This window comes from Oncorhynchus masou, chromosome 22 (genome assembly GCF_036934945.1).
Source record: "Oncorhynchus masou masou isolate Uvic2021 chromosome 22, UVic_Omas_1.1, whole genome shotgun sequence".
In the NCBI taxonomy this organism is placed as follows: domain Eukaryota; kingdom Metazoa; phylum Chordata; class Actinopteri; order Salmoniformes; family Salmonidae; genus Oncorhynchus; species Oncorhynchus masou.
In genome coordinates this window covers 40834081-40858948 of record NC_088233.1, presented here as the reverse complement: position 1 = coordinate 40858948, position 24868 = coordinate 40834081, and the positions used below count along the sequence as shown (strand labels likewise).

The 24868-nt window shown below is 44.1% G+C and overlaps 1 protein-coding gene across 1 annotated transcript in view; it reads left to right on the top strand.

Annotated features, from left to right (window-relative positions):
* Positions 1 to 7127: 7127 nt before the first annotated feature.
* The window catches only part of LOC135509501 (A disintegrin and metalloproteinase with thrombospondin motifs 20-like), a 135993-nt gene continuing 118252 nt past the window's right edge, over positions 7128 to 24868 (top strand). Inside the window, exons 1-3 of the mRNA XM_064930223.1 lie at positions 7128 to 7545; positions 7805 to 8169; positions 15840 to 16011. Coding sequence (XP_064786295.1) covers positions 7455 to 7545; positions 7805 to 8169; positions 15840 to 16011 — 628 coding nt within the window. The 5' untranslated portion in view covers positions 7128 to 7454. The remainder of the gene's footprint in view (positions 7546 to 7804; positions 8170 to 15839; positions 16012 to 24868) is intronic.

Genomic DNA, 24868 nt, shown 5'->3' with positions numbered 1-24868 from the left:
TTGAAGGAGTAGGTGTGTCCAAACTTTGGACTGGTACTGTATATCTGGAGATATACATCACTTGTGACTGGGAGTTCAAACTCACTTAACCACAGTTAAGAGGGGAGATGGGGGTTGTTTGAACACTCAAGGCCAAGCTTTGCTCAAACTGGGAGAGAGCAGGGCAGGGCGGAGGGAGGGGTGATGGGAGTTTTGATAGGGGGCGTCCCATTGAATGATAAATCACCTGTCAAGCCAGTTGAACGGCCGAGCCATACAGTAGGAATTACTGACCAGGACCAGCGCTCATGGTTCTGGTTTGGAGCCTTACGCCATCGCATCTGGCAAGGGTTGACACTGGTATATTACGCATGTAAGTGTTAAAACCATCTTGTTATTGAATAGCACCAGTTATTGTATGGATAGTGTTTATGAGGCCCAGATTGTTGAACGAGAAGTGCAAGTAGGCCTCATTTTTTTAAATTATGAGATTAATCATGAGTTACTTGATCCTGTCACATTCTCATTGAGCTATGACACCAAAACAAGACCACTTTTTAACCAAATCATTGCAACAATATATCGCTCAGTCATTTTTCAGGGTCAAAACTCACACTATTGAGTTGAGTAAATGATCAACCCTGGTAAAAAGTTCAAACACAATGGGGGAAAACGTGTTCCGCACATGTCCCTTTTCAGAGTCGTCCAAATCAAGCCAAGATGTGTTGTGCGACACTACATATCCTCTCCTCAAAACCAAATAAGGCCCTCCAACATATTCTCCTGAAATCATTTGGAATACAAAAACGTGAAGCATTGTTCAATTATACATTCCAAGGACATTCTATCAGTAAAAGGAATAAAAACATTTGTTCTCCATATGTGAAGTCTCTTTGTTATAGAACAGCGTACTGCTCAATCTGTTCTATCTGCAGTAGTCAGCAGCAATCATGTATTCCTCTGGTCAGACTTCCAGGACGCTTCATTGATGTGTTGCGTCAAACCACAATCGACCACATGCCTCCTAAGGGAACAATCCGTGAGTCACATCCTCATTGTTTTAACTCACTGCTACACACTCATTGCTACTGCATTGCAATCAGTAACCCCTTCAAAGCACATGCACCACACGCTCACCCTGTTCCCCTAACCCCCTTTCCCGACCTCACTGGGTCAAGCCAGGCCAAGGCTTGTTTTCACGAGACAACAAGCCTGCTCAACATGTGGAACTCATAGGCACTAAACGGCAATTTGTTAATGTCATTGTCATCTGATATGTGGAGGAATGACCTCAATATGCAGACAATTAGTGGCTGCCAAGGGCATGACTTCTCTTTCTCTCCTTCCTCCTGCATACATGCGTTGTGTTCTGTCCAAGACTGGAAAGGCAGAAACTCAACTAGGTCATTGGCCACACAGTGAGCGTATTTCCATGCTGTTTGTGCCTTTAGGTCGCAGGAGGTTGGTGGCACCTTGATTGGGGAGGAAGGGCTCATGGTAATGGCAGGAGCGGAGTCTGTGGAATGGTGTCAAACACATGGTTTCCAGGTGTCTGATGCCATTCCATTTGCTCCATTGCAGCCATTATTATGAGTGTCCTCCCCTCAGCAGCCTCGATTGCTTTACATTAAACAATGTGAGCAACAATGTGAGCAACTGCAAATCACATAATTCCAAGAGTCCTTCAAATGGTCCGATGATGAGGTATCTGATGAATGTCAATCATGAGAGGAGGCAGATAGGAGTTTTCCTTATTCTTGCCTCGAGGGCAGAAATTCATGTGATTTCGGCAACCTTTAGGCAAGCAATCACAATTGGTTAAGGTTTGGGTTAGGGGTTAGGATAATTTTGGGTAAGAAAACAAGGGGCACAGATGCAGTAAGGGGAGGGGTTATGAATATGTTACAGAATGCCTGACTCTCAGCCCATCTGGTGAGGGATTAACTAAGTCACATAATAATAAGGCTGCTGGACTTTACATGAATGAACCATTGCATGTGTGGAGGCTTAATTAGAAGGTGGGCTGTTATACGGACAACCCCATGCAGGCACTTGGCTCATTTAAAGAGTAGTCACTGGGTGCTGTAGGTGATGTTAGGGGTGGGGTATGTTGTTGGGAGTAATGTTTGTTAGGGGTGGGGTAGGTTGTTGGGAGTGATGTTTGTTAGGGGTGAGATATGTTGTAAGGAGTGATGTTTGTTAAGGGGTGGGGTATGTTGTTGGGAGTGATGTTTTTACATTTACATTTACATTTAAGTCATTTGGCAGACGCTCTTATCCAGAGCGACTTACAAATTGGGGTGGGGTATGATGTTGGGAGTGATGTTTTTAGGGGTGGGGTATGATGTTGGGAGTGATGTTTTTAGGGGTGGGGTATGATGTTGGGAGTGATGTTTTTAGGGGTGGGGTGTGTTGTTGGGAGTGATGTTTTTAGGGGTGGGGTGTGTTGTTGGGAGTGATGTTTTTAGGGGTGGGGTATGTTGTTGGGAGTAATGTTTGTTAGGGGTGAGATATGTTGTAAGGAGTGATGTTTGTTAAGGGGTGGGGTATGTTGTTGGGAGTGATGTTTTTAGGGGTGGGGTATGATGTTGGGAGTGATGTTTTTAGGGGTGGGGTATGATGTTGGGAGTGATGTTTTTAGGGGTGGGGTGTGTTGTTGGGAGTGATGTTTTTAGGGATGGGGTGTGTTGTTGGGAGTGATGTTTTTTGGGGTGGGGTGTGTTGTTGGGAGTGATGTTTTTAGGGGTGGGGTATGTTGTTGGGAGTGATGTTTGTTAGGGGTGGGGTAGGTTGTTTGGAGTAATGTTTGTTAGGGGGTGGGATATGTTGTAAGGAGTGATGTTTGTTAAGGGGTGGGGTATGTTGTTGGGAGTGATGTTTTTAGGGGTGGGGTGTGTTGTTGGGAGTGATGTTTTTAGGGGTGGGGTGTGTTGTTGGGAGTGATGTTTGTTAGGGGTGGGGTATGTTGTTGGGAGTGATGTTTGTTAGGAGTGGGGTAGGTTGTTGGGAGTGATGTTTGTTAAGGGGTGGGGTATGTTGTTGGGAGTGATGTTTGTTAAGTGTGGGGTAGGTTGTTGGGAGTGATGTTTTTAGGGGTGGGGTGTGTTGTTGGGAGTGATGTTTGTTAGGGGTGGGGTATGTTGTTGGGAGTGATGTTTGTTAGGAGTGGGGTAGGTTGTTGGGAGTGATGTTTGTTAGGGGTGGGGTATGTTGTTGGGAGTGATGTTTGTTAAGTGTGGGGTAGGTTGTTGGGAGTGATGTTTGTTAGGGGTGGGGTAGTTTGTTGGGAATGGTTTCTTCCTGGCTTCTTCTTTGTGGTTTCGTCCTGTTCTCTTGGTTTCAGGGAGTTGGACCAGAAATTTCACTGTAAAATAGTGTCTCTGTAGGGGAAAGCTGAACAGGTAGGTTCATCACCTTTATAGAGCTATACTACAGAGAAGTGGATATCGAAAAGGACTGCAGTTGGACTGTAACTGGTAGTTGTTTGTCAAATTAAATTATTATTCCACATTCCCAGTTTGGTCTTGAACATGAATGAGCTTTGAGAGTGGTTTAGGACTGAATGGCTTCACGGGAGGCTCGGAAATGAATGAATAACACATCAGGGAAGCATTAGACTGAGGAGCTACAGTAGAAAGATGTACTTAATCTGAACAATAACCACATCTCAGGAGGACCTTTCAGGTTCATACGCAGCTTAGGGGCTTGGACAGACACTGTGGTGCTTGGACAGACACTGTGGTGCTTAGACAGACACTGTGGTGCTTGGATATATAATGTGGTGCTTGGACAGACACTGTTGTGCTTGGATAGATAATGTGGTGCTTGGACAGACACTGTTGTGCTTGGATAGATAATGTGGTGCTTGGATATATAATGTGGTGCTTGGATATATAATGTGGTGCTTGGATAGATAATGTGGTGCTTGGATATATAATGTGGTGCTTGGATATATAATGTGGTGCTTGGATATATAATGTGGTGCTTGGATAGATAATGTGGTGCTTGGATAGATAATGTGGTGCTTGGACAGACACTGTGGTGCTTGAATAGATAATGTGGTGCTTGGACAGACACTGTGGTGCTTGGATAGATAATGTGGTGCTTGGACAGACACTGTTGTGCTTGGATAGATAATGTGGTGCTTGGACAGACACTGTTGTGCTTGGATAGATAATGTGGTGCTTGGACAGACACTGTGGTGCTTGGATAGATAATGTGGTACTTGGATAGACACTGTTGGGCTTGGATAGATAATGTGGTGCTTGGACAGACACTGTTGTGCTTAGACAGATACTGTGGTGCTTGGATAGACACTGTGGTGCTTGGATAGATAATGTGGTGCTTGGACAGACACTGTTGGGCTTGGATAGATAATGTGGTGCTTGGACAGACACCGTTGTGCTTAGACAGATAATGTGGTGCTTGGACAGACACTGTTGTGCTTAGACAGATACTGTGGTGCTTGGATATATAATGTGGTGCTTGGATAGATAATGTGGTACTTGGATAGACACTGTTGGGCTTGGATAGATAATGTGGTGCTTGGAAAGACACTGTTGTGCTTAGACAGATACTGTGGTGCTTGGATATATAATGTGGTGCTTGGATAGATAATGTGGTACTTGGATAGACACTGTGGTGCTTGGATAGATAATGTGGTGCTTGGATAGACACTGTGGTGCTTGGATAGATAATGTGGTGCTTGGATAGATAATGTGGTGCTTGGAAAGATAAGGTGGTGCTTGGACAGACACTGTGGTGCTTGAATAGATAATGTGGTACTTGGACAGACACCGTTGTGCTTAGACAGATACTGTGATGCTTGGATATATAATGTGGTGCTTGGATAGATAATGTGGTGCTTGGATAGATAATGTGGTGCTTGGATAGATAATGTGGTGCTTGGATAGATAATGTGGTGTTTGGACAGACACTGTGGTGCTTTGATAGATAATGTGGCGTTTGGATAGATAATGTGGCGCTTGGATAGATAATGTAGTGCTTGGATAGATAATGTGGTGTTTGGATAGATAATGTGGTGCTTGGATAGATAATGTGGTGCTTGGACAGACACTGTGGTGCTTGAATAGATAATGTGGTGCTTGGACAGACACTGTGGTGCTTGGATAGATAATGTGGTGCTTGGACAGACACTGTTGTGCTTGGATAGATAATGTGGTGCTTGGACAGACACTGTTGTGCTTGGATAGATAATGTGGTGCTTGGACAGACACTGTGGTGCTTGGATAGATAATGTGGTACTTGGATAGACACTGTTGGGCTTGGATAGATAATGTGGTGCTTGGACAGACACTGTTGTGCTTAGACAGATACTGTGGTGCTTGGATAGACACTGTGGTGCTTGGATAGATAATGTGGTGCTTGGACAGACACTGTTGGGCTTGGATAGATAATGTGGTGCTTGGACAGACACCGTTGTGCTTAGACAGATAATGTGGTGCTTGGACAGACACTGTTGTGCTTAGACAGATACTGTGGTGCTTGGATATATAATGTGGTGCTTGGATAGATAATGTGGTACTTGGATAGACACTGTTGGGCTTGGATAGATAATGTGGTGCTTGGAAAGACACTGTTGTGCTTAGACAGATACTGTGGTGCTTGGATATATAATGTGGTGCTTGGATAGATAATGTGGTACTTGGATAGACACTGTGGTGCTTGGATAGATAATGTGGTGCTTGGAAAGATAAGGTGGTACTTGGACAGATAATGTGGTGCTTGGATAGACACTGTGGTGCTTGGATAGACACTGTGGTGCTTGGATAGATAATGTGGTGCTTGGATAGATAATGTGGTGCTTGGACAGACACCGTTGTGCTTAGACAGATACTGTGGTGCTTGGATAGATAATGTGGTGCTTGGACAGACACCGTTGTGCTTAGACAGATACTGTGGTGCTTGGATAGATAATGTGGTGCTTGGATAGATAATGTGGGGTTTGGACAGACACTGTGGTGCTTTGGTAGATAATGTGGTGTTTGGATAGATAATGTGGTGCTTGGATAGATAATGTGGTGCTTGGATAGATAATGTGGTGCTTGGATAGATAATGTGGTGTTTGGATAGATAATGTGGTGCTTGGATAGATAATGTGGTGTTTGGATAGATAATGTGGTGCTTGGATAGACACTGTGGTGCTTGGATAGACACTGTGGTGCTTGGATAGATAATGTGGTGCTTGGATAGACACTGTGGTGCTTGGACAGATACTGTTGTTCTTGGACAGTCAATGTGATGTCCAAGTGCTCAGTTGAATTGGCCTCACTTCATCAGAATGGATGAATGGGTCACCATGATAGCCCTATAAAAGTGAAGTCAGTGAATTTCATAATTTTATGACCTCATCTTGTGGATCCTGTTGTAGGCCTCACTTACTGACATAATGCAAACTTTTGAGTGGCAGTAGACTGCATGAAACAAGAATTGCGACTGCAGAGATCATCTTTGAATGAATAGACAACAGCCATAACGTCAATGTCTTCTTGAACGTTTTTCTTTTTGTTTGAAAGTCAGAGCAAAAGACCTCACCACATCCGAAAGCTCTTCCGGTGAGCCCACCGAATCTAATCACCCACAATGAGGTGACATTTCTGGCCAAAGCAGATGAAAAAAACCAAGGTCTCTTTCATATGTCTATCAAGTGTGCTCTAGACATTATGTGCCACAATGACTAATGAAGAACTGGACTGACCACTGCATCTATGAAGTAGGTCCACAGTTTACTCTAAACACATGTTACAGGGTAAATCCTTATTTAGATTGTATTGTTGCTCCTGATCCACTGGTTTAATGAGGAAACGTTATTCATTCTGCTAACTTTTATGTGGGCTATAATACTTAATACCCATAGGACAATAATGAGTATACATTTCGATCAAATTCTGCAAAGAGGCGTGCAGTGGGCTCTGTAATAGCCCAGCAAAACATTTGGTAACACTTTACTTATACTGTTTAACTAAACGCCTGCAGGTATAATGCTTTATAACTTGTTGATGGAGACTGTTTTCTTTTACAGTTCTTCTTCACACAGAGTACAGACGGCCCCAGTTGTGTGTTGGTCGAGGCGCACTCACCATTGGTTCTCCGGCCTAGGGGCGTTCCTTGTGTTCCTGTGTTGGCGAGCGCTTATGGTGCAAGGGGTGTTCTATGGATGGCTAAGGAAAAGCTTAGTTGGCACTGATCCCTCCTTTTCATATAGACGTAGCTTACATTAGGCAGCAAATAGTCTGTTATGCATCGTAAATAGTGCGTGTTTACAGAGCATAGTGAATGCATGTTTAGCCATGCGATGAGGCCAGTGCACTTTGCAAGACTTGTGCTGCAGAGAGCCTCCGCAGATCCCACGACCTGTTGCTGACAAGCTGGGAGAAGGAGAGGTGAGAGCCGCTTGAGAAGGGTAGCCTACTGCCTTGGAGACGAGAGCCGGTGGTTTCTTCACCAGGGAAATCATGCAGTTTGCAATTTGGCTGGTTGGACTAATGTGTCATCTGTCAGCACTTGTCCGGAACTCCTTGGAATACCGATTGCATCCGAAACAAGGTAGGTTACTTATCTCGTTGATTACTGGATGGTAGGATCCATCCGGATAAAATGTGAAATCTGAAAGTATATGTTTAAACTGTTCAGTAGCCTTATGGCGCCGAAGAAAGATGCCAGTAGAGTACATTGTAGGCTAAGTGACACAAAATAGTTGGTGGTCAACAACTGTTACATTTACGTATCTCTCTATTGGCTACATATTTTACCGTTATAATCTCTCAGAATGTATCCCACTAATGCACGTTTCCTTGCATTTCAGAAAGTTTCATCAAACAGTTGTCATCCTATGAAATTATCACCCCGCTGCGGATAAATGATTTCGGAGAATCATTCACCCACAAGTTTCACTACAAAAGGAAACGGAGAAGTGTTAATTCTGATTATTCGGATGGTTTAAGTGTTCACTACAGAATTGAGGCATTCGGACAACGCTTTCATCTCAATCTAACCGCGGACTCCGGTTTTATTGCCCCCGCGTACACTGTGACACATTTGGGAGCGGAACACAGCAACGCAACGGAGTCCCAACAACAAGAAGACAGCGATATGCGGCACTGCTTTTTCCGCGGACACGTCAACGCCAAGATTGAATCCACTGCAGTCTTCAGTCTGTGCACTGGTCTTGTGAGTATGACTTTTCCCCTCTAAACTTAAATACTTTTAATAGGCTCTGTTGAGTCTCCCTGGTTATTCCGATTTCAACGGATTCCATGGATATCCCCCATAACTCACAGCACTAGTAAAGCAACACATATCACTGCACCTGACCAGTGTATGTGACAATAAAACATATATTACTTTTGTGTTTGAAGTGCATATATGTAACATGAGCATGTATGGCTTGACGTGTCATTGACCGCAGTGTGAGCAGGGACAGGGGCAGGGCAGCATCCCACCTCTTGCCTGTTCAGCAGTAATACCACCGTGGTGATGTTGCTATTACACAATTCACATCATGTCCTCTGCTGGATATAATTCCAAAGTGGTTTTTTTAGATTATGAAAGTCCTTTGGCACACATTTTGTTGATTTTTATTGTGCCAATTATGGAATGACACAGCCTTGGCCTCTTGGAATAGATGAATCAACTTTTAAGAATCCTGGTGTTTTCTACAAGGACGTGGTGCATTATGTCATCAGGGATGTTAAGCCTACCCACTATACTTTCTGTCACTCTGGCCACTTTTATTGTGTATCTGTCTTACACATGGACTTGTATCTCATGGGGCTATAGTGGAGTTATTGGATGTTCATTGGCTTTAAACCAAGTTTCAGTTGGGTGAAACAATATCAGATAGTGTTGAAGGGGTGACTTCATGGGTCAGATAAGGTTACTGGTACAGGGGCAGGGTTTGAGCTCAGTCGCGGCAGTCGGATTCAGTGGGAACTGAACATCTGCCTAGCTGACCACAGAAAGTGACAGAGGGCCATAGCCCTCAGAGTCTCCCGCTGCACATGTCACTGCAACCCTGCAAGTGACGTCACACTTTTTTTTAGATATGCACAGTTTGCATGACTCTGGCCTGGGGTGACTGGCACTGACCACGTATAAGATGTACTGCATGGCTGTATATCTCGCACAACACATCATCAACGGATTGTGTTTCCAGTGAAACACACCCTTCTCTTACTTCGTTATCTATGCACTTTAATGTTAAGCGGATGACTTCAGTTATACCGTACATACAGTACCTCATCTACTGGCATAAGAATAAATAGGATATCATATTGCAAGCTTTGATTGTCATTCTTTACAACTTGATGTCACTTCAACCTCTTTTCCAAACATTGATATATGACTTCACGTTCCTTTTTCCAAACATATTTGCTTCCGCACAGTGTGTTACTACCCTCTGTGATGTTATCATCAGTCATTGAGAGAGACAGGACAATGGCATCAGTACACCCATGGCTCTAGGCTATTGGGTCATAAACGTGTCGGCTTAGTCTCTGAGCGCTGAGGCTGCTGGGGCTTCGTCGGATGAGCACATGTTGGTGTGATGAGGGCTTTAAGGGATGATTAAGCCTCTAAAACAAAGGGGACATTTTGAGACGGGGAAGTTTCTCTTGCCTCTGGTGCCCAAAGGCTTCCCTCCAGGGGGCTAAGGGCCTTGTGTCTTTTCAAAGTGTGCTGTGACTTGTGGGGGAACAGGAGAAAGTGGCTGGCCTGTGGATAACTACTAATGAAGGTGCTGAGAGGAATCTAGAGTATGACTCACACCGTGGGAAATGTGTGTCCTCCTAGGGTTTCTCTGTTTAAAGGAACATAACGGGGGTACGTTCAGAATACCCCCAATGTATCCCATTCAGTATGTGTCTCTCTCTGTTTCTTTCTCTGTTTCTACTGTCAGCTGACATGTGATAGTTGTCTACACTAAAAGAAATTGCTGCGTTAAAAACAACCGTTGGGTTATTTTCACCTAGCCAGTTGGGTCACAAATAACCAATTGTTTTCTTTAAGTTGGGTTGTTGATGCATGGTTATTGAGCAGAAAATGGTAGATGTGGCTAAATAGGAGCGTGGCTTTATTTCTGGCTACCTGTAAGAGTAAATGCCATTCCGGGTTAATCTGTACTGTTGTATTGTCAATACATGTTAAGGTTGAGCACTGACACGTTAGTAGCTTTAATTAGGCTTACACGAGAGCGGAGTTATTGGATGTTAATTGGCTTTAAACCAAGCTTCAGTTGGGTGAGAGAATTATTAAAGGAAAATTTCACCCAAAAACGATCTTATGGTATTTGTTTCATTAGTCCATTGTTGACATGGGATAGTTTCCACTTTGGAATAATATTGAAATACAAATGTTATTAATTTTAAATAAATATACGGAATGTGTGAAGATATTAAAGGAAAAGGAAAATTAAACTTAACATGATGAACATGAATTACATTTACTCTCTCGGGTGGCCAAAAATAACTAGCTGAAAGCCACAGCCCCAATAGGCCACCCCTTTGGATTACCCAAACATGGGTTAATTTAACCATCAGTTGGGTTTTTATTCACTTTCATGTTGGGTTGACCCAGCAGATGGGAGGTATGGCTTTCATTTACAGTTGAAGTCGGAAGTTTACATACACCTTAGCCAACTACATTTAAACTCAGGTTTTCACAATTCCTGACATTTAATCCCCTTTCTTAGGTTAGTTAGGATCACCACTTTATTTTAAGAATGTGAAATGTTAGAATATTAGTAGAGAGAATGATTTATTTCAGATTTTATTTTTTTCATCACATTCCAAGTGGGTCAGAAGTTTACATACACTCAATTAGTATTTGGTAGCATTGCTTTTAAAGTGTTTAACTTGGGTCAAACATTTTGTTTAGCCTTCCACAAGCGTCCCACAATAAGTTGGGTGAATTTTGGCCCATTCCTCCTGACAGAGCTGGTGTAACTGAGTCAGGTTTGTAGGCCTCCTTGCTCGCACACCTCCTTGCTCGCACTTTCAGTTCTGCCCACAACTTCTCTACATGATTGAGGTCAGGGCTTTGTGATGGCCACAACAATGCCTTTACTTTGTTGTCCTTAAGCCATTTTGCCACAACTTCTGAAGTATGCTTGGGGTCATTGTCCATTTGGAAGACCCATTTGCAACCAAGCTTTAACTTAGTGACTGATGTCTTGAGATGTTTCTTCAATATATCCACATAATTTTCCTACCTCATGATGCCATCTATTTTGTGAAGTACACCAGTCCCTCCTGCAGCAAAGCACCCCGCAACATGATGCTGCCACCCCCGTGCTTCATGGTTGGGATGGTGTCCTTTAGCTTGCAAGCCTCCCCCTTTTTCCTCCAAACATAACAATGGTCATTATGGCCAAACAGTTCTATTTTTGTTTCATCAGACCAGAGGACATTTCTCCAAAAAGTACGATCTTTGTCCCCATGTGCAGTTGCAAAATGTAGTCTGGCTTTTTTATGGCGGTTTTGGAGCAGTGGCTTCTTCCTTGCTGAGTAGGTTATGTCGATATATACTCGTTTTTACTGTGGATATAGATACGGTTAAACTTTTTTCCTCCAGCATCTTCACAAGGTCCTTTGCTAATGTTCTGTGATTGATTTGCACTTTTCACACCAAGGTGCGTTCATCTCTAGGCGACAGAATGCGTCTCCTTCCTGAGCGGTATGATGGCTGCGTGGTCCCACGGTGTTTATACTTGTTTGTACAGATGAACATGGTACCTTCAGGCGTTTGGAAATTGCTCCCAAGGATGAACCAGACTTGTGGAGGTTTACACATTTTTTTGAGGTATTGGCTGATTTCTTTTGATTTTCCCATGTTGTCAAGCAAAGAGTCACTGAGTTTGAAGGTAGGCCTTGAAATACATCCACAGGTATACCTCCAATTGACTTGAATTAATTAATTATTTTAGCCTATCAGAAGCTTCTAAAGCCATGACATCCTTTTCTGGAATTTTCCAAGCTGTTTAAAGTATGTAAAGTATGTAAAAGTATGTAAAGTTCTGAACCACTGGAATTGTGATACAGTTAATTATAAGTGCAATAATCTGTCTGTAAATAATTGTTGGAAAAATTACTTGTGTCCTGCAACCCTTTTTTCTATGAGTGTATGTACCCAGAGCTGGGTTGTAAAGTCTATGTAAAGCTCAGATGCTAGACACTTTAACGGTCTGTTTAACTTAAGAGATGGGCTGTCTTTACTGTATGTCACATTAGAGGACTCAGTCATAGTGGTCTTTGCTAGCTGTGTGTCAACAGACAGAGATTCCTCACCATGACCTTGGTCTGTAGCTCTCTGTGGAGTCCCCTCCACCAAAGGCCCATTACAGCACCTGTTCCTGAACAGCAACATTATTGTGTTTGTCCAATCTCGGTTGTCAGATTTCCAAGTGAATAGAAACTATTACTAAACCCCTGACACCATGCTTCCTAGTTTGTGCAAACGTAGACTTGACACTTGGTGTGTATTTAGCTGTGTGGGAACGCTTGGTGGGATAATGGGAAGAAGTCCATTCCTCACACCGACGATGTACTACTACTACAGCATTTTCATATTTGTTCATATAGAACTTGATAGATGTCATACAATGTTAGGTAGATCATAGTCAGTCTGTGCATCACCACAGTCTTGGCCCCAGGCTCTTTTGTGCAAAGCACATACACGAAGTGCCCGATGCCCAATCTATAGTTCATCAACTCAGTAATCACTCAGTCCTTGACATTACTGTACAGGACCGGTGTGAGTGCCTGAGGCTGACAGTGTCTGCGTGCACCTTGACATAACGCTGCATGGGATAGACTGCTACAAGATGTTTGCTGATGGCCTTGTATACAAACGCTCCCACCCAACACATGCTGCCAGTACCATGCCTTGTAATGAGACAAGTGTATCTGGACCCTGTTAATACTCTGCTCTATTCACGTTCACATTCACATTGACATTCATTCATCCTCACTATACTGACAGGTCGTCAGAGGAGCAGAGTGGGAGCCGATCGAGGTGGTTTTCACACCGTGTTACAAGACTAAGACTTAGAGAGAGCTTCTAACTACTATAGCCATGGTTTGCTTCCTCTGCTTTGGGTCCTGTTATTACAAGTACAACCCAATCATTATGTTGTCCTTCGGCTCAGGTTGAGGTCTCATCCTATAGCTATTGTAGGTCTGCAGCACTCAGGCTTTCCAACATACAAGGGTATGTGTGTTCAAGTGTTTATCCTGTCTTTTCCCACCGCAAAAGAGGAAATGTACACATGTACACACATCCTTTATTTTCCATGGCCTGGATATTTTCTGTTTTCAAACACCGATCACTTGTGGGGATGTTCATGGAAATGACCCCCAAAAAGATAACATTCCACCACACAATATCCTGTTAAAGTGTGCGTGTAAAATGACCACACAAACACCTTTGTCTTCGCGGCTGAGTGAGCCAGCGAGCGACTGGCTGTTGAACTAAGCAGCTTTGTGAGGGCCTCATCCTCCACATCAATATTTGCTTTGCCAAATCCTGTCACAATGATATCACTCCTCCCATTGGTTGTCATTCGTTCAAGACAGGATTTGAGTAGTGCGCTCTCAAATACCATTCAAAATGACATCTTTAAAGACACGGGTTGTAAGATTTAGGTGGGATGCTAATATTGTGTAATATGAAAGAATATGAAAGAAATGCTATGATATATGATGGATATACTGTATGTGTCAATTAGAGGTCGACCAATTATGATTTTTCAACGCCGATACCAATACCGATTATTGGAGGACCAAAAAAGCTGATACCGATTAATCGGCCAATTTTTTTTTATTTGTAATAATGACAATTACAACAATACGTGAATGAACACTTATTTTAAGTTAATATAATACATTAATAAAATCAATTTAGCCTCAAGTAAATCATGAAACATGTTCAATTTGGTTTAAATAATGCAAAAACAAAGTGTTGGAAAAGAAAGTAAAAGTGCAATATGTGCCATGTAAGGAAGCTAACATTTCAGTTCCTTGCTCAGAACATGAGAACATATGAAAGCTGGTGGTTCCTTTTAACATGAGTCTTGAATATTTTTAGGTTGTAGTTATTATAGGAATTAAATTACTATTTCCCTCTATACCATTTGTATTTCATTAACCTTTGACTATTGGATGTTCTTATAGGCACTTTAGTATTGCCAGTGTAACAGTATTGCTTCCGTCCCTCGCTCCTCCCTGGGCTCGAACCAGCAACACAACGAGAACAGCCACCATCGAAGCAGCGTTACCCATGCAGAGCAAGGGGAACAACTACTAAAAGGCTCAGAACGAGTGACGTTTGAAACTCTATTAGCGCGCGCTAAATAGCTAGCCATTTCACTTCGATTACACCAGCCTCATCTCGGGAGTTGATAGGCTTGAAGCCATAAACAGCGCAATGCTTCACGCACAACGAAGAGCTGGTGGCAAAACACACGAAAGTGCTGTTTGCTTGAATGATTATGCCTGCTTCTGCCTACCACCGCTCAGTCAGATACTTAGAAACTTGTATGCTTGTATGCTCAGTCAGATTATATGCAATGCAGGACACGCTAGATAATATCTAGTAATATCATCAACCATGTGTAGTTAACTAGTGATTATGACTGATTGTTTTATATAAGATAAGTTTAATGCTAGCTAGCAATTTACCTTGGCTTACTGCATTCGCGTAACAGGCAGTCCCCTTGTGGAGTGCAACGAGAGAGAGGCAGGTCGTTATTGCGTTGGACTTGTTAACTGTAAGGATCCAAGATTGGATCCCCCGAGCTGACAAGGTGAAAATCTGTCGTTCTGCCCCTGAACGAGGCAGTTAACCCACTGTCCCTAGGCCATAATTGAAACTAAGAATGGGTTCTTAACTGACTTGCCTAGTTAAATAAAGGTATAAAAAAATATTTTAAATTGGCACATCGGCGCCCAAAAATACCGATTTCCGATTGTTATGAAAACTTGAAATCGGCCCTAATTAATCGGCCATTCCGATTAATCGGTCGACCTCTAGTGTCAATCAAGCCCATCTTTTATCATCAAATTGCCTGAGGGTGATGCTGTCATCTCAACCATTATTACGCAACGTCCTCTTAAGCACTCAATATTTCTTCAAGCATTCCAAATGATGGAATTTGCATTCAAATGGAGGGCTTGATGGCCCATCCATATACCGCGGCACCATGAAGGCCCATTCAAATACTGCCGCGGCAAGATCGTGTTACTGCCGCGATGACTGTGATGATTACATCAATGGTGGTTGACTGAGACCTTTCTAAGTATTTTTGATTCTCTCCATGTTATTCTATTTTCCATGTTGTTCCCATTTCCACCGGCTAAAAATAGATACTTTCGGAAAATAGTGTTGGAAGATATTCATTTTGCGTTATTCTTGTGTTGTTCGGACTAGTCATGGAACTAATGATGCATAGCACACTGTTGATTGGTACTGGGCATTAACTCAGGGTAACAGCACACATGCTGTAACAGCTACATCACTCTAAAATCTGAATGAACAAACGTTTTAATTACCACGAGAAGTTCAGCTATTACTGCGATTTCTGCTATTACAATGTCTCCTGGTTTGGGACAAAACATGCACTTGCAGCTAGTGATCACTGAAAGTATATGGACACCCAACCGTCATATTATAGCTGTCATAGACACTGAACCTGTCACTCATATGACCCACACTGCACAGACCCCTAACCAACTCTTCTCTCTCTCTCTCTCTCTCTCTCTCTCTCTCTCTCTCTCTCTCTCTCTCTCTCTCTCTCTCTCTCTCTCACACACTCTCTCTCACACTCTCTCTCTCTCTCTCCCCTCCAGATCGGGACTTTTACCACCCAGCATGGTGAATACTTCTTAGAGCCCCTGATGAAGGCGGAGGAGGGGGAGGAGTACGACGAGGAGCACAACAAACCTCACCTCGTCTACAGACAGGACAGGAAGAGGAGAGAGGGCCCTGCCAGTGAACCCACACAACCCTGTTCAGCCTCAGGTAACAGACCTACCACAGTCTGGTTCTGCTCCTATATTATACTATATAACCACAGTCTGATTGTTACCGTGATTGTTACTGGGGTTCCCCTCACTCTTAGCCCCAGTATGACCTGTTCTGTTCTTCAGCTCTGTGCCACAGCCGTAATAACTGTCCTAAATGCAAATTCTATCCAGTCACGATCCTTGGCTGCTGGCTTACCAAGAAGATTTGAGCCTTGATTAAGCGGGTTATTGAAATCCTTTATTTAATAAAGCTAAAATGCGTTCCAGCCCAGCCAGCCATCCCCTGTCGGTGTTCACACCCAAGACCACGTTGGAACAGAGGAAGAAATGACGGCTTTTTACTTTGTAGCACTGGCGAAGACAAACTGGAGAGCACTGCAATTGCAGGTTGCTATTTGAATGCTCTCCATTTCATTAGAATTTTTATTGCTACAGCCTTTAGGTGGTGGAGAGGCCCACAAAAAGCTAAGTGACCCAGCAGAGTTCACCCTGACGCAGGCCCTTAAAGGAGAGCTCGCGGGGAGCTTTGTGACAGCCTTTGTTGGCGGATGCAATAAATCTTTTATATGCTGGACACTTGATTTGCTTGTTGTCTGAACACGGCTATTGTCCGCTGGTTGTGGCCATTGTCTGTGAAGTAGTTGGAGTGACCCGAGGGGCCAGGCCAAAACCTCTTTAATATGCTTGCCTTTCACTCCATCAGTCTGTGTGTGGCAAACACAGAGGGACAACAATCTGGAGGGTCTCAGCCAGGCACTGGAGACCTTTGAAAATTGCTCTCTCTCTCTCTGTAGGCACTGTCAGATAGTGGGTGGGAGGAGGAAGACTCTTGGTAGGCCATTGTTTAACAGAAAGGAGGTGTAAGCAGCTATCTTGCTCACACAAGTTGTGGTTCTGTCAATATCAATATCCACCAACCACCCAGTCTCCCTTTAATATATTCCTAACTTCACAGATTAGATACAACATCAGCAGGTTTTTCTATACAAAGAGCCCAAGCAAACACAAACTTCCTCCTCACCTTTTAATAAGTCAACGGGGTCTTGTTATAACATAGATAGATAGCAGGAGAAAGAGAAGACACCTGCAGAAAGCCTCATCAAAGGACAGTAGAGCAGACACACAATGAGGCAGGATTAAAGGAGAGAGACGACACAGGGCCGGGTCAGGACAGGAGGACTGTGAGGTGTCCCGGGCTGTGGTTCCACACCTTTGCCTGATAGGCTCCACTCCAGATGCACTGATAAAGGCCTCTCTTTGAAGGCCACAGTAGGCCTGCCTGCCTGGCTGGCTGGCTGCTAGTAGGCCTCATTTCTTTTTATGGTAATGTGTGCAGTGCACACACTGCCTGCTACTATCAGGTCAGGAGTAAACACTGTGTTGGTTGGCTGCTCTCGAAGCACAACAAATGCATAATTGGTTTTGATGGTGTGGAAGAGCAATCTATTCACTGCCTGTAAATTAGGGCTGACATTCTTATACAGTTAATGGTCAACTGGTCAGATAGATTAGGTGCACTCGGGGCACTATCTCCTCCCTCTCTTTATTGGTGTGTTTTTACATTACCAAAGCAAGTGAAATAAACAATAAGCAAAAGTAAGATGACACAAAACAGCATCAAAAACTATTAGAATTAAAAATAAACATTTCACTCAAAAATGTTTCAAAAAGATAAAGACATTTCAAGCACATCTATGTGCAGTGTTTTAGCAATGTACAAATAGTAGGGGGAGATAAAAACAGATATACACTGCTCAAAAAAATAAAGGGAACACTTAAACAACACAATGTAACTCCAAGTCAATCACACTTCTGTGAAATCAAACTGTCCACTTAGCAACACTGATTGACAATACATTTCACATGCTGTTGTGCAAATGAAATAGACAACAGGTGGAAATTATAGGCAATTAGCAAGACACCCCCAATAAAGGAGTGGTTCTGCAGGTGGTGACCAGACCACTTCTCAGTTCCTATGCTTCCTGGCTGATGTTTTGGTCACTTTTGAATGCTGGCGGTGCTTTCACTCTAGTGGTAGCATGAGACGGAGTCTACAACCCACACAAGTGGCTCAGGTAGTGCAGCTCATCCAGGATGGCACATCAATGCGAGCTGTGGCAAGAAGGTTTGCTGTGTCTGTCAGCGTACTGTCCAGAGCATGGGGGCGCTACCAGGAGACAGGCCAGTACATCAGGAGACGTGGAGGAGGCCGTAGGAGGGCAACAACCCAGCAGCAGGACCGCTACCTCTGCCTTTGTGCAAGGAGGAGCAGGAGGAGCACTGCCAGAGCCCTGCAAAATGATCTCCAGCAGGCCACAAATGTGCATGTGTCTGCTCAAATGGTCAGAAACAGACTCCATGAGGGTGGTATGAGGGCCCGACGTCCACAGGTGGGGGTTGTGCTTACAGCCCAACACCGTGCAGGACATTTGGCATTTGCCAGAGAACACCAAGATTGGCAAATTCGCCACTGGCGCCCTGTGCTTTTCACAGATTAAAGCAGGTTCACACTGAGCACATGTGACAGACGTGACAGTCTGGAGACTCCATGGAGAACGTTCTGCTGCCTGCAACATCCTCCAGTATGACCGGTTTGGCGGTGGGTCAGTCATGGTGTGGGGTGGCATTTCTTTGGGGGACCGCACAGCCCTCCATGTGCTCGCCAGAGGTAGCCTGACTGCCATTAGGTACCGAGATGAGATCCTCAGACCCCTTGTGAGACCATATGCTGGTGAGGTTGGCCCTGTGTTCCTACTAATGCAAGACAATGCTAGACCTCATATGGCTGGAGTGTGTCAGCAGTTCCTGCAATAGGAAGGCATTGATGCTGTGGACTGGCCCGCCCGTTTCCCAGACCTGAACCCAATTGAGCACATCTGGGACATCATGTCTCGCTCCATCCACCAACACCACGTTGCACCACAGACTTTCCAGGAGTTGGCGGATGCTTTAGTCCAGGTCTGGGAGGAGATCCCTCAGGAGACCATCCGCCACCTCATCAGGAGCATGCCCAGGCGTTGTAGGGAGGTCATACAGGCACGTGGAGGCCACACACACTACTGAGCCTCATTTTGACTTGTTTTAAGGACATTACATCAAAGTTGGATCAGCCTGTAGTGTGGTTTTCCACTTTAATTTTGAGTGTGACTCCAAATCCAGACCTCCATGGGTTGATAAATTTGATTTCCATTGATAATTTTTGTGTGATTTTGCTGTCAGCACATTCAACTATGTAAAGAAAAAAGTATTTAATAAGAATATTTCATTCATTCAGATCTAGGATGGGTTCCATTTATTTTTTTGAGCAGTGTATATATATTGGTGGGCTCAGCTGCCCTTTTCTCTCTCTCTCTCTCTCTCTCTCTCTCTCTCTCTCTCTCTCTCTCTCTCTCTCTCTCTCTCTCTCTCTCTCTCTCTCTCTCTCTCTCCTCACTTATTTTCTCTCTCTTTCTCCCACGCTCCTCCTCCATCCCACCACAGACTGCCTAAACATGCAGTTCTTTACTGCAGCCTAATGCTGAGAGCAAATTGCATTGAGCACCACTGTCAGGACCACCAGGCAGAGTGCAGTTGTAGGTGGGAAACTCACTGCCTATACAATAGGAAGTAGGTATAGCTCCTCGTGAATGCACAAGCAGCTAGATGTGATTAAGATATTGTGCTACAAAAGCAAGAGTAAACCAGCATTGCTATGCAAGCCACCTAAAATAACCAGTTACTCTCTAAATGTCAGTTAGTATTCTATACAGTAACAGGGGCTGGCCATCTGGCATTTCGGGCAAATGGCAGATGGTTGCGCCTGTCTAACTAGTTGGTTTTTTTGCACAAAATTAGCATTCAGCTAATAATGGGGGCCTCAAGAAAAAAATTGGGCAGACGTCTTAGAAATTCCAGGGCCAATTTCTGGTCCCAGTTCGCCCCTGTACAGTAGTGACAGAAAAGATAACCTGTTGCTGGCAGAGGTCAGATTCCTCTCATCCATTCCCTCTATCCCTCTATTCCTCTTCCTGATGAGGAATAAAAGCACTCTTTGTGAGGGTCAATGATCTCATGGTCCTCTCTCTCCACTCTTTATGTCCCTGTGAAAGGAGAGTCTTTCTTAAATCAAAGTCACTAGCCGGAGTTTCATTGGTGAGGAAGCTGAAGGGTTTTGGGGGGTTGGAGGGTTGGAAGGAGGCTCAAAACCTGCCAACTATCCTGGATGGTCAGAACAGAACACACATGGAAATGCCAGACGTTTTACAATGAACCATCCTGCCAGCCCTTCTTCCCTCTGTACATTTAAAAATATATTTGTTTTGCTGTTCCATTAGTCATTCAGTGAGGAATGATTTATTTCCCCTCTCTTTGCTGCTATGCTGTTCAGGGAGAGACATATTTTTGAAAAAGACAAAGATTTTGCCTGTTTTGTCAAGTGGTCTTCCAGGACACAAACAACATGCATAGTTTACATAGTTGGTGAGGTCCTGTTGGTTTCCATAGTTTTTTGTTTTGTTTTTCTTCCCCCTTTTTTCCCCCAATTTCATGGTATCCAATTGTTGTAGTCGCTACTATCTTGTCTCATCGCTACAACTCCCGTACGGGCTCGGGAGAGACGAAGGTTGAAAGTCATGCGTCCTCCGATACACAACCCAACCAGCCACCGCACTGCTTCTTAACACAGCGCACATCCCGGAAGCCAGCCGCACCAATGTGCCGGAGGAAACACCGTGCACCTGGCAACCTTGGTTAGCGCGCACTGCGCCCGTCCCGCCACAGGAGTCACTGGTGCGCGATGAGACAAGGACATCCCTACCGACCAAGCCTTCCCTAACCCGGACGACGCTAGGCCAATTGTGTGTCACCCCACGGACCTCCCGGTCGCGCCGGTTACGACAGAGCCTGGGCGTGAACCCAGAGTCTCTGATGGCACAGCTGGCGCTGCAGTACAGCGCCCTTAACCACTGTGCCACCCGGGAGGCCACTGGTTTCCATAGTTGGCGATGTCCTGTTGGTTTCCATAGTCCTGTTGGTTTCTATAGTTGGTGTAGTCCTGTTGGTTTCCATAGTTGGTGTAGTCCTGTTGGTTTACATAGTCCTGTTGGTTTCCATAGTCCTGTTGGTTTCTATAGTTGGTGTAGTCCTGTTGGTTTCTATAGTTGGTGTAGTCCTGTTGGTTTCCATAGTTGGTGAAGTCCTGTTGGTTTCCATAGTTGGTGTAGTCCTGTTGGTTTCCATAGTTGGTGAAGTCCTGTTGGTTTCCATAGTCGGTGTAGTCCTGTTGGTTTACATAGTTGGTGTAGTCCTGTTGGTTTACATAGTCGGTGTAGTCCTGTTGGTTTACATAGTTGGTGAGGTGCTGTTGGTTTCCATAGTTGGTGTAGTCCTGTTGGTTTACATAGTTGGTGAAGTCCTGTTGGTTTCCATAGTCGGTGTAGTCCTGTTGGTTTACATAGTTGGTGTAGTCCTGTTGGTTTACATAGTTGGTGAAGTCCTGTTGGTTTACATAGTTGGTGAAGTCCTGTTGGTTTACATAGTTGGTGAAGTCCTGTTGGTTTCCATAGTTGGTGAAGTCCTGTTGGTTTACATAGTTGGTGAGGTCCTGTTGGTTTACATAGTTGGTGTAGTCCTGTTGGTTTCCATAGTTGGTGTAGTCCTGTTGGTTTCCATAGTTAGTGTAGTCCTGTTGGTTTACATAGTTGGTGTAGTCCTGTTGGTTTACATAGTTAGTGTAGTCCTGTTGGTTTACATAGTTGGTGAAGTCCTGTTGGTTTACATAGTTGGTGAAGTCCTGTTGGTTTACATAGTTGGTGAAGTCCTGTTGGTTTCCATAGTTGGTGAAGTCCTGTTGGTTTACATAGTTGGTGAGGTCCTGTTGGTTTACATAGTTGGTGTAGTCCTGTTGGTTTCCATAGTTGGTGTAGTCCTGTTGGTTTCCATAGTTAGTGTAGTCCTGTTGGTTTACATAGTTGGTGTAGTCCTGTTGGTTTACATAGTTGGTGAGGTCCTGTTGGTTTACATAGTTGGTGTAGTCCTGTTGGTTTACATAGTTGGTGAGGTCCTGTTGGTTTCCATAGTTGGTTTAGCCCTGTTGGTTTACATAGTTGGTGAGATCCTGTTGGTTTCCATAGTTGGTGTAGTCCTGTTGGTTTACATAGTTGGCGAAGTCCTGTTGGTTTCCATAGTTGGTGTAGTCCTGTTGGTTTACATAGTTGGCGAAGTCCTGTTGGTTTCCATAGTTGGTGTAGTCCTGTTGGTTTCCATAGTCGGTGTAGTCCTGTTGGTTTCCATAGTTGGTGTAGTCCTGTTGGTTTACATAGTTGGTGAAGTCCTGTTGGTTTCCATAGTTGGTGAAGTCCTGTTGGTTTCCATAGTTGGTGTAGTCCTGTTGGTTTCCATAGTTGGTGAAGTCCTGTTGGTTTCCATAGTTGGTGTAGTCCTGTTGGTTTACATAGTTGGTGTAGTCCTGTTGGTTTACATAGTTGGTGTAGTCCTGTTGGTTTCCATAGTTGGTGTAATCCTGTTGGTTTACATAGTTGGCGAAGTCCTGTTGGTTTACATAGTTGGTGTAGTCCTGTTGGTTTACATAGTTGGTGAAGTCCTGTTGGTTTACATAGTTGGTGAAGTCCTGTTGGTTTACATAGTTGGTGTAGTCCTGTTGGTTTACATAGTTGGTGTAGTCCTGTTGGTTTACATAGTCGGTGTAGTCCTGTTGGTTTCCATAGTTGGTGTAGTCCTGTTGGTTTACATAGTCGGTGTAGTCCTATCTCTGCACTCCTTGGTAAAATGTGTTAATCGAAGCAGAACAGTATGTTTCCACTGAGATAAAGTGAACAAAGATCAAGTTGAAGAGATCCTTGTGTCCACCATTGTGCAGTCAGTCGTCTTTGGTCTTTCAACAGAAATCTCTTATTTCCTCTCATATGCTGTCACCAACAGTGTTTATAATTCAACTGTGATAATAAGGGCTTTTAAAGTGTAACCTCTTAGGGAAGATAGAGTGTCCGATATTTCATCATGAGTCATTACACAGTAATAAAGCTGTCATTGGCTGTGTGTTTATCCATTGTTGTTAGAGCACTACAGCATCCTTCCATGACTCATGCTTTGCATTTGATTCACGGTAAAATGTTTGTCAAACTCAAAATATATAATTTAGGCATACTATGTTACGAAATTCAAGTTCAGATACAGTACCTTCCTTGACACTAACATGACCTCCCTACGACTGTTCACTAGGCATCAAGCAGCCACGTCTAGATCTACAGCTCTTTATGTACACTAAGCCATCCTGGCTGCTTTTACCACTGGTTTTGATAACTGTGAAGCTGGGAGCTGTTCAGTGGGTGATTCAGTTTTAAGAGGCAAACGTTCCTAAGTTGTGCCCGGATGGTTTTAAAAGCTTCTCCAAAGGTGCTTGTCAGACGGAAATCCCAGTCCTGTGACCTTGTCGGTCCCTTAATGCAACATTCTGGGGGGTTATCTGTCTGTGGGCTAAGGCTTGCATGTCATGTGAATCTCTATGTCGATCGTCTTGAGACGGAGATAATAAGAAAGATGGGGGGGATGGCCCAGGATAGGGGCGGACAGTCTCTGCTCGCTCTGATAACTAGGTCTCTGCAGAGCTGACATCTACGAGAGCTTCGCAGGTAATTAGAGGTTGTAGTTGTGTGTTTCTCTCTCATGATGTACTTACCTTACTGCCGGCCTGACTCGTCCCTGGTACTAGGACTGGGATGCTGTGAATGGGACAATTAGTGTGATTGTAGAGAAGTAGTTTCTGTTGGAGTGTACAGAGTTGTTTGGCTGTGGGCCCGCTCCCTCGTGCTCTGCCCCGTACGTCCGGTTGTTGAACTAGCCGACTTGAATCGCTCGCTGTTCTTTAGCGCTTTCGTGTATGCGAATGGAAGCACTTGTTGTGTGTTGTGTGTGACCTCGCGCTTGTGTCACCCTTTGTTTGGAGTCGCTCATTGGAGGGGATTTGACATTGGGTTCTTCCCGAGAGGTTTTTGGCCCTCCGTTTCATCTGTTTACCCTCTCAGTTGAAGCTGTTTTTGTCTCTCATGGCGTGTTTGGAATGAGGTCAGCAGAGGTAGGCATGGTGTGATGGATGGATGGTTATCGGTCAGACAACCACTTTCACCTTTAGGGTCTGGCTTGGATAGGTGTTGGGGGTTTTGGATGTCATCTGGCTCCATAGGACTTACCAACAGACGGCCCATGAGGCCAAATTTGATGTGGCCCCCAAAGTTGCCAATTTTTTGTTGTTGTTGTTGGGCATTAAAGTCTGTAAAATAACAGGAAATGAGCAGAAAGTTATTTTCATTTAGGAAATCTGTTCCCATGTCCCCTGCATAAATAGAGAGGCACGTAATTGTATCCCATGTTATCAAGGTTTGAAATGATTCTGTTTTTGTTAAACACTATATACATTTGGATTCTTGCAGTCAATTTGCAGTGTACAAATGATTTGTAACTATGTTCCGCCCTCCTGACCATCCGCTCAAGCATAAACCGTCCCACTGCTGAATGTAATTCCCGGCTGAATATAATTGGGGATCCCTGGCTTAGGCCCTGCCACTCTGAGCCTCCCTCCAGTCCCCCACCATGGAGCCGCTTTTGTTGCTCATAGCTCAAATGTTTGCTTTGTTCGTGTGTGCGCGTGGCGAAGTGTGCGTGTGTGTAAGTAAGTGTACGCACAGACTGTGTGTAAGTAAGTGTACGCACAGACTGTGTGTAAGTAAGTGTACGCACAGACTGTGTGTAAGTAAGTGTACGCACAGACTGTGTGTGTGTGTGTAAGTAAGTGTACGCACAGACTGTGTGTGTGTGTGTAAGTAAGTGTACGTACAGACTGTGTGTGTGTGTGTAAG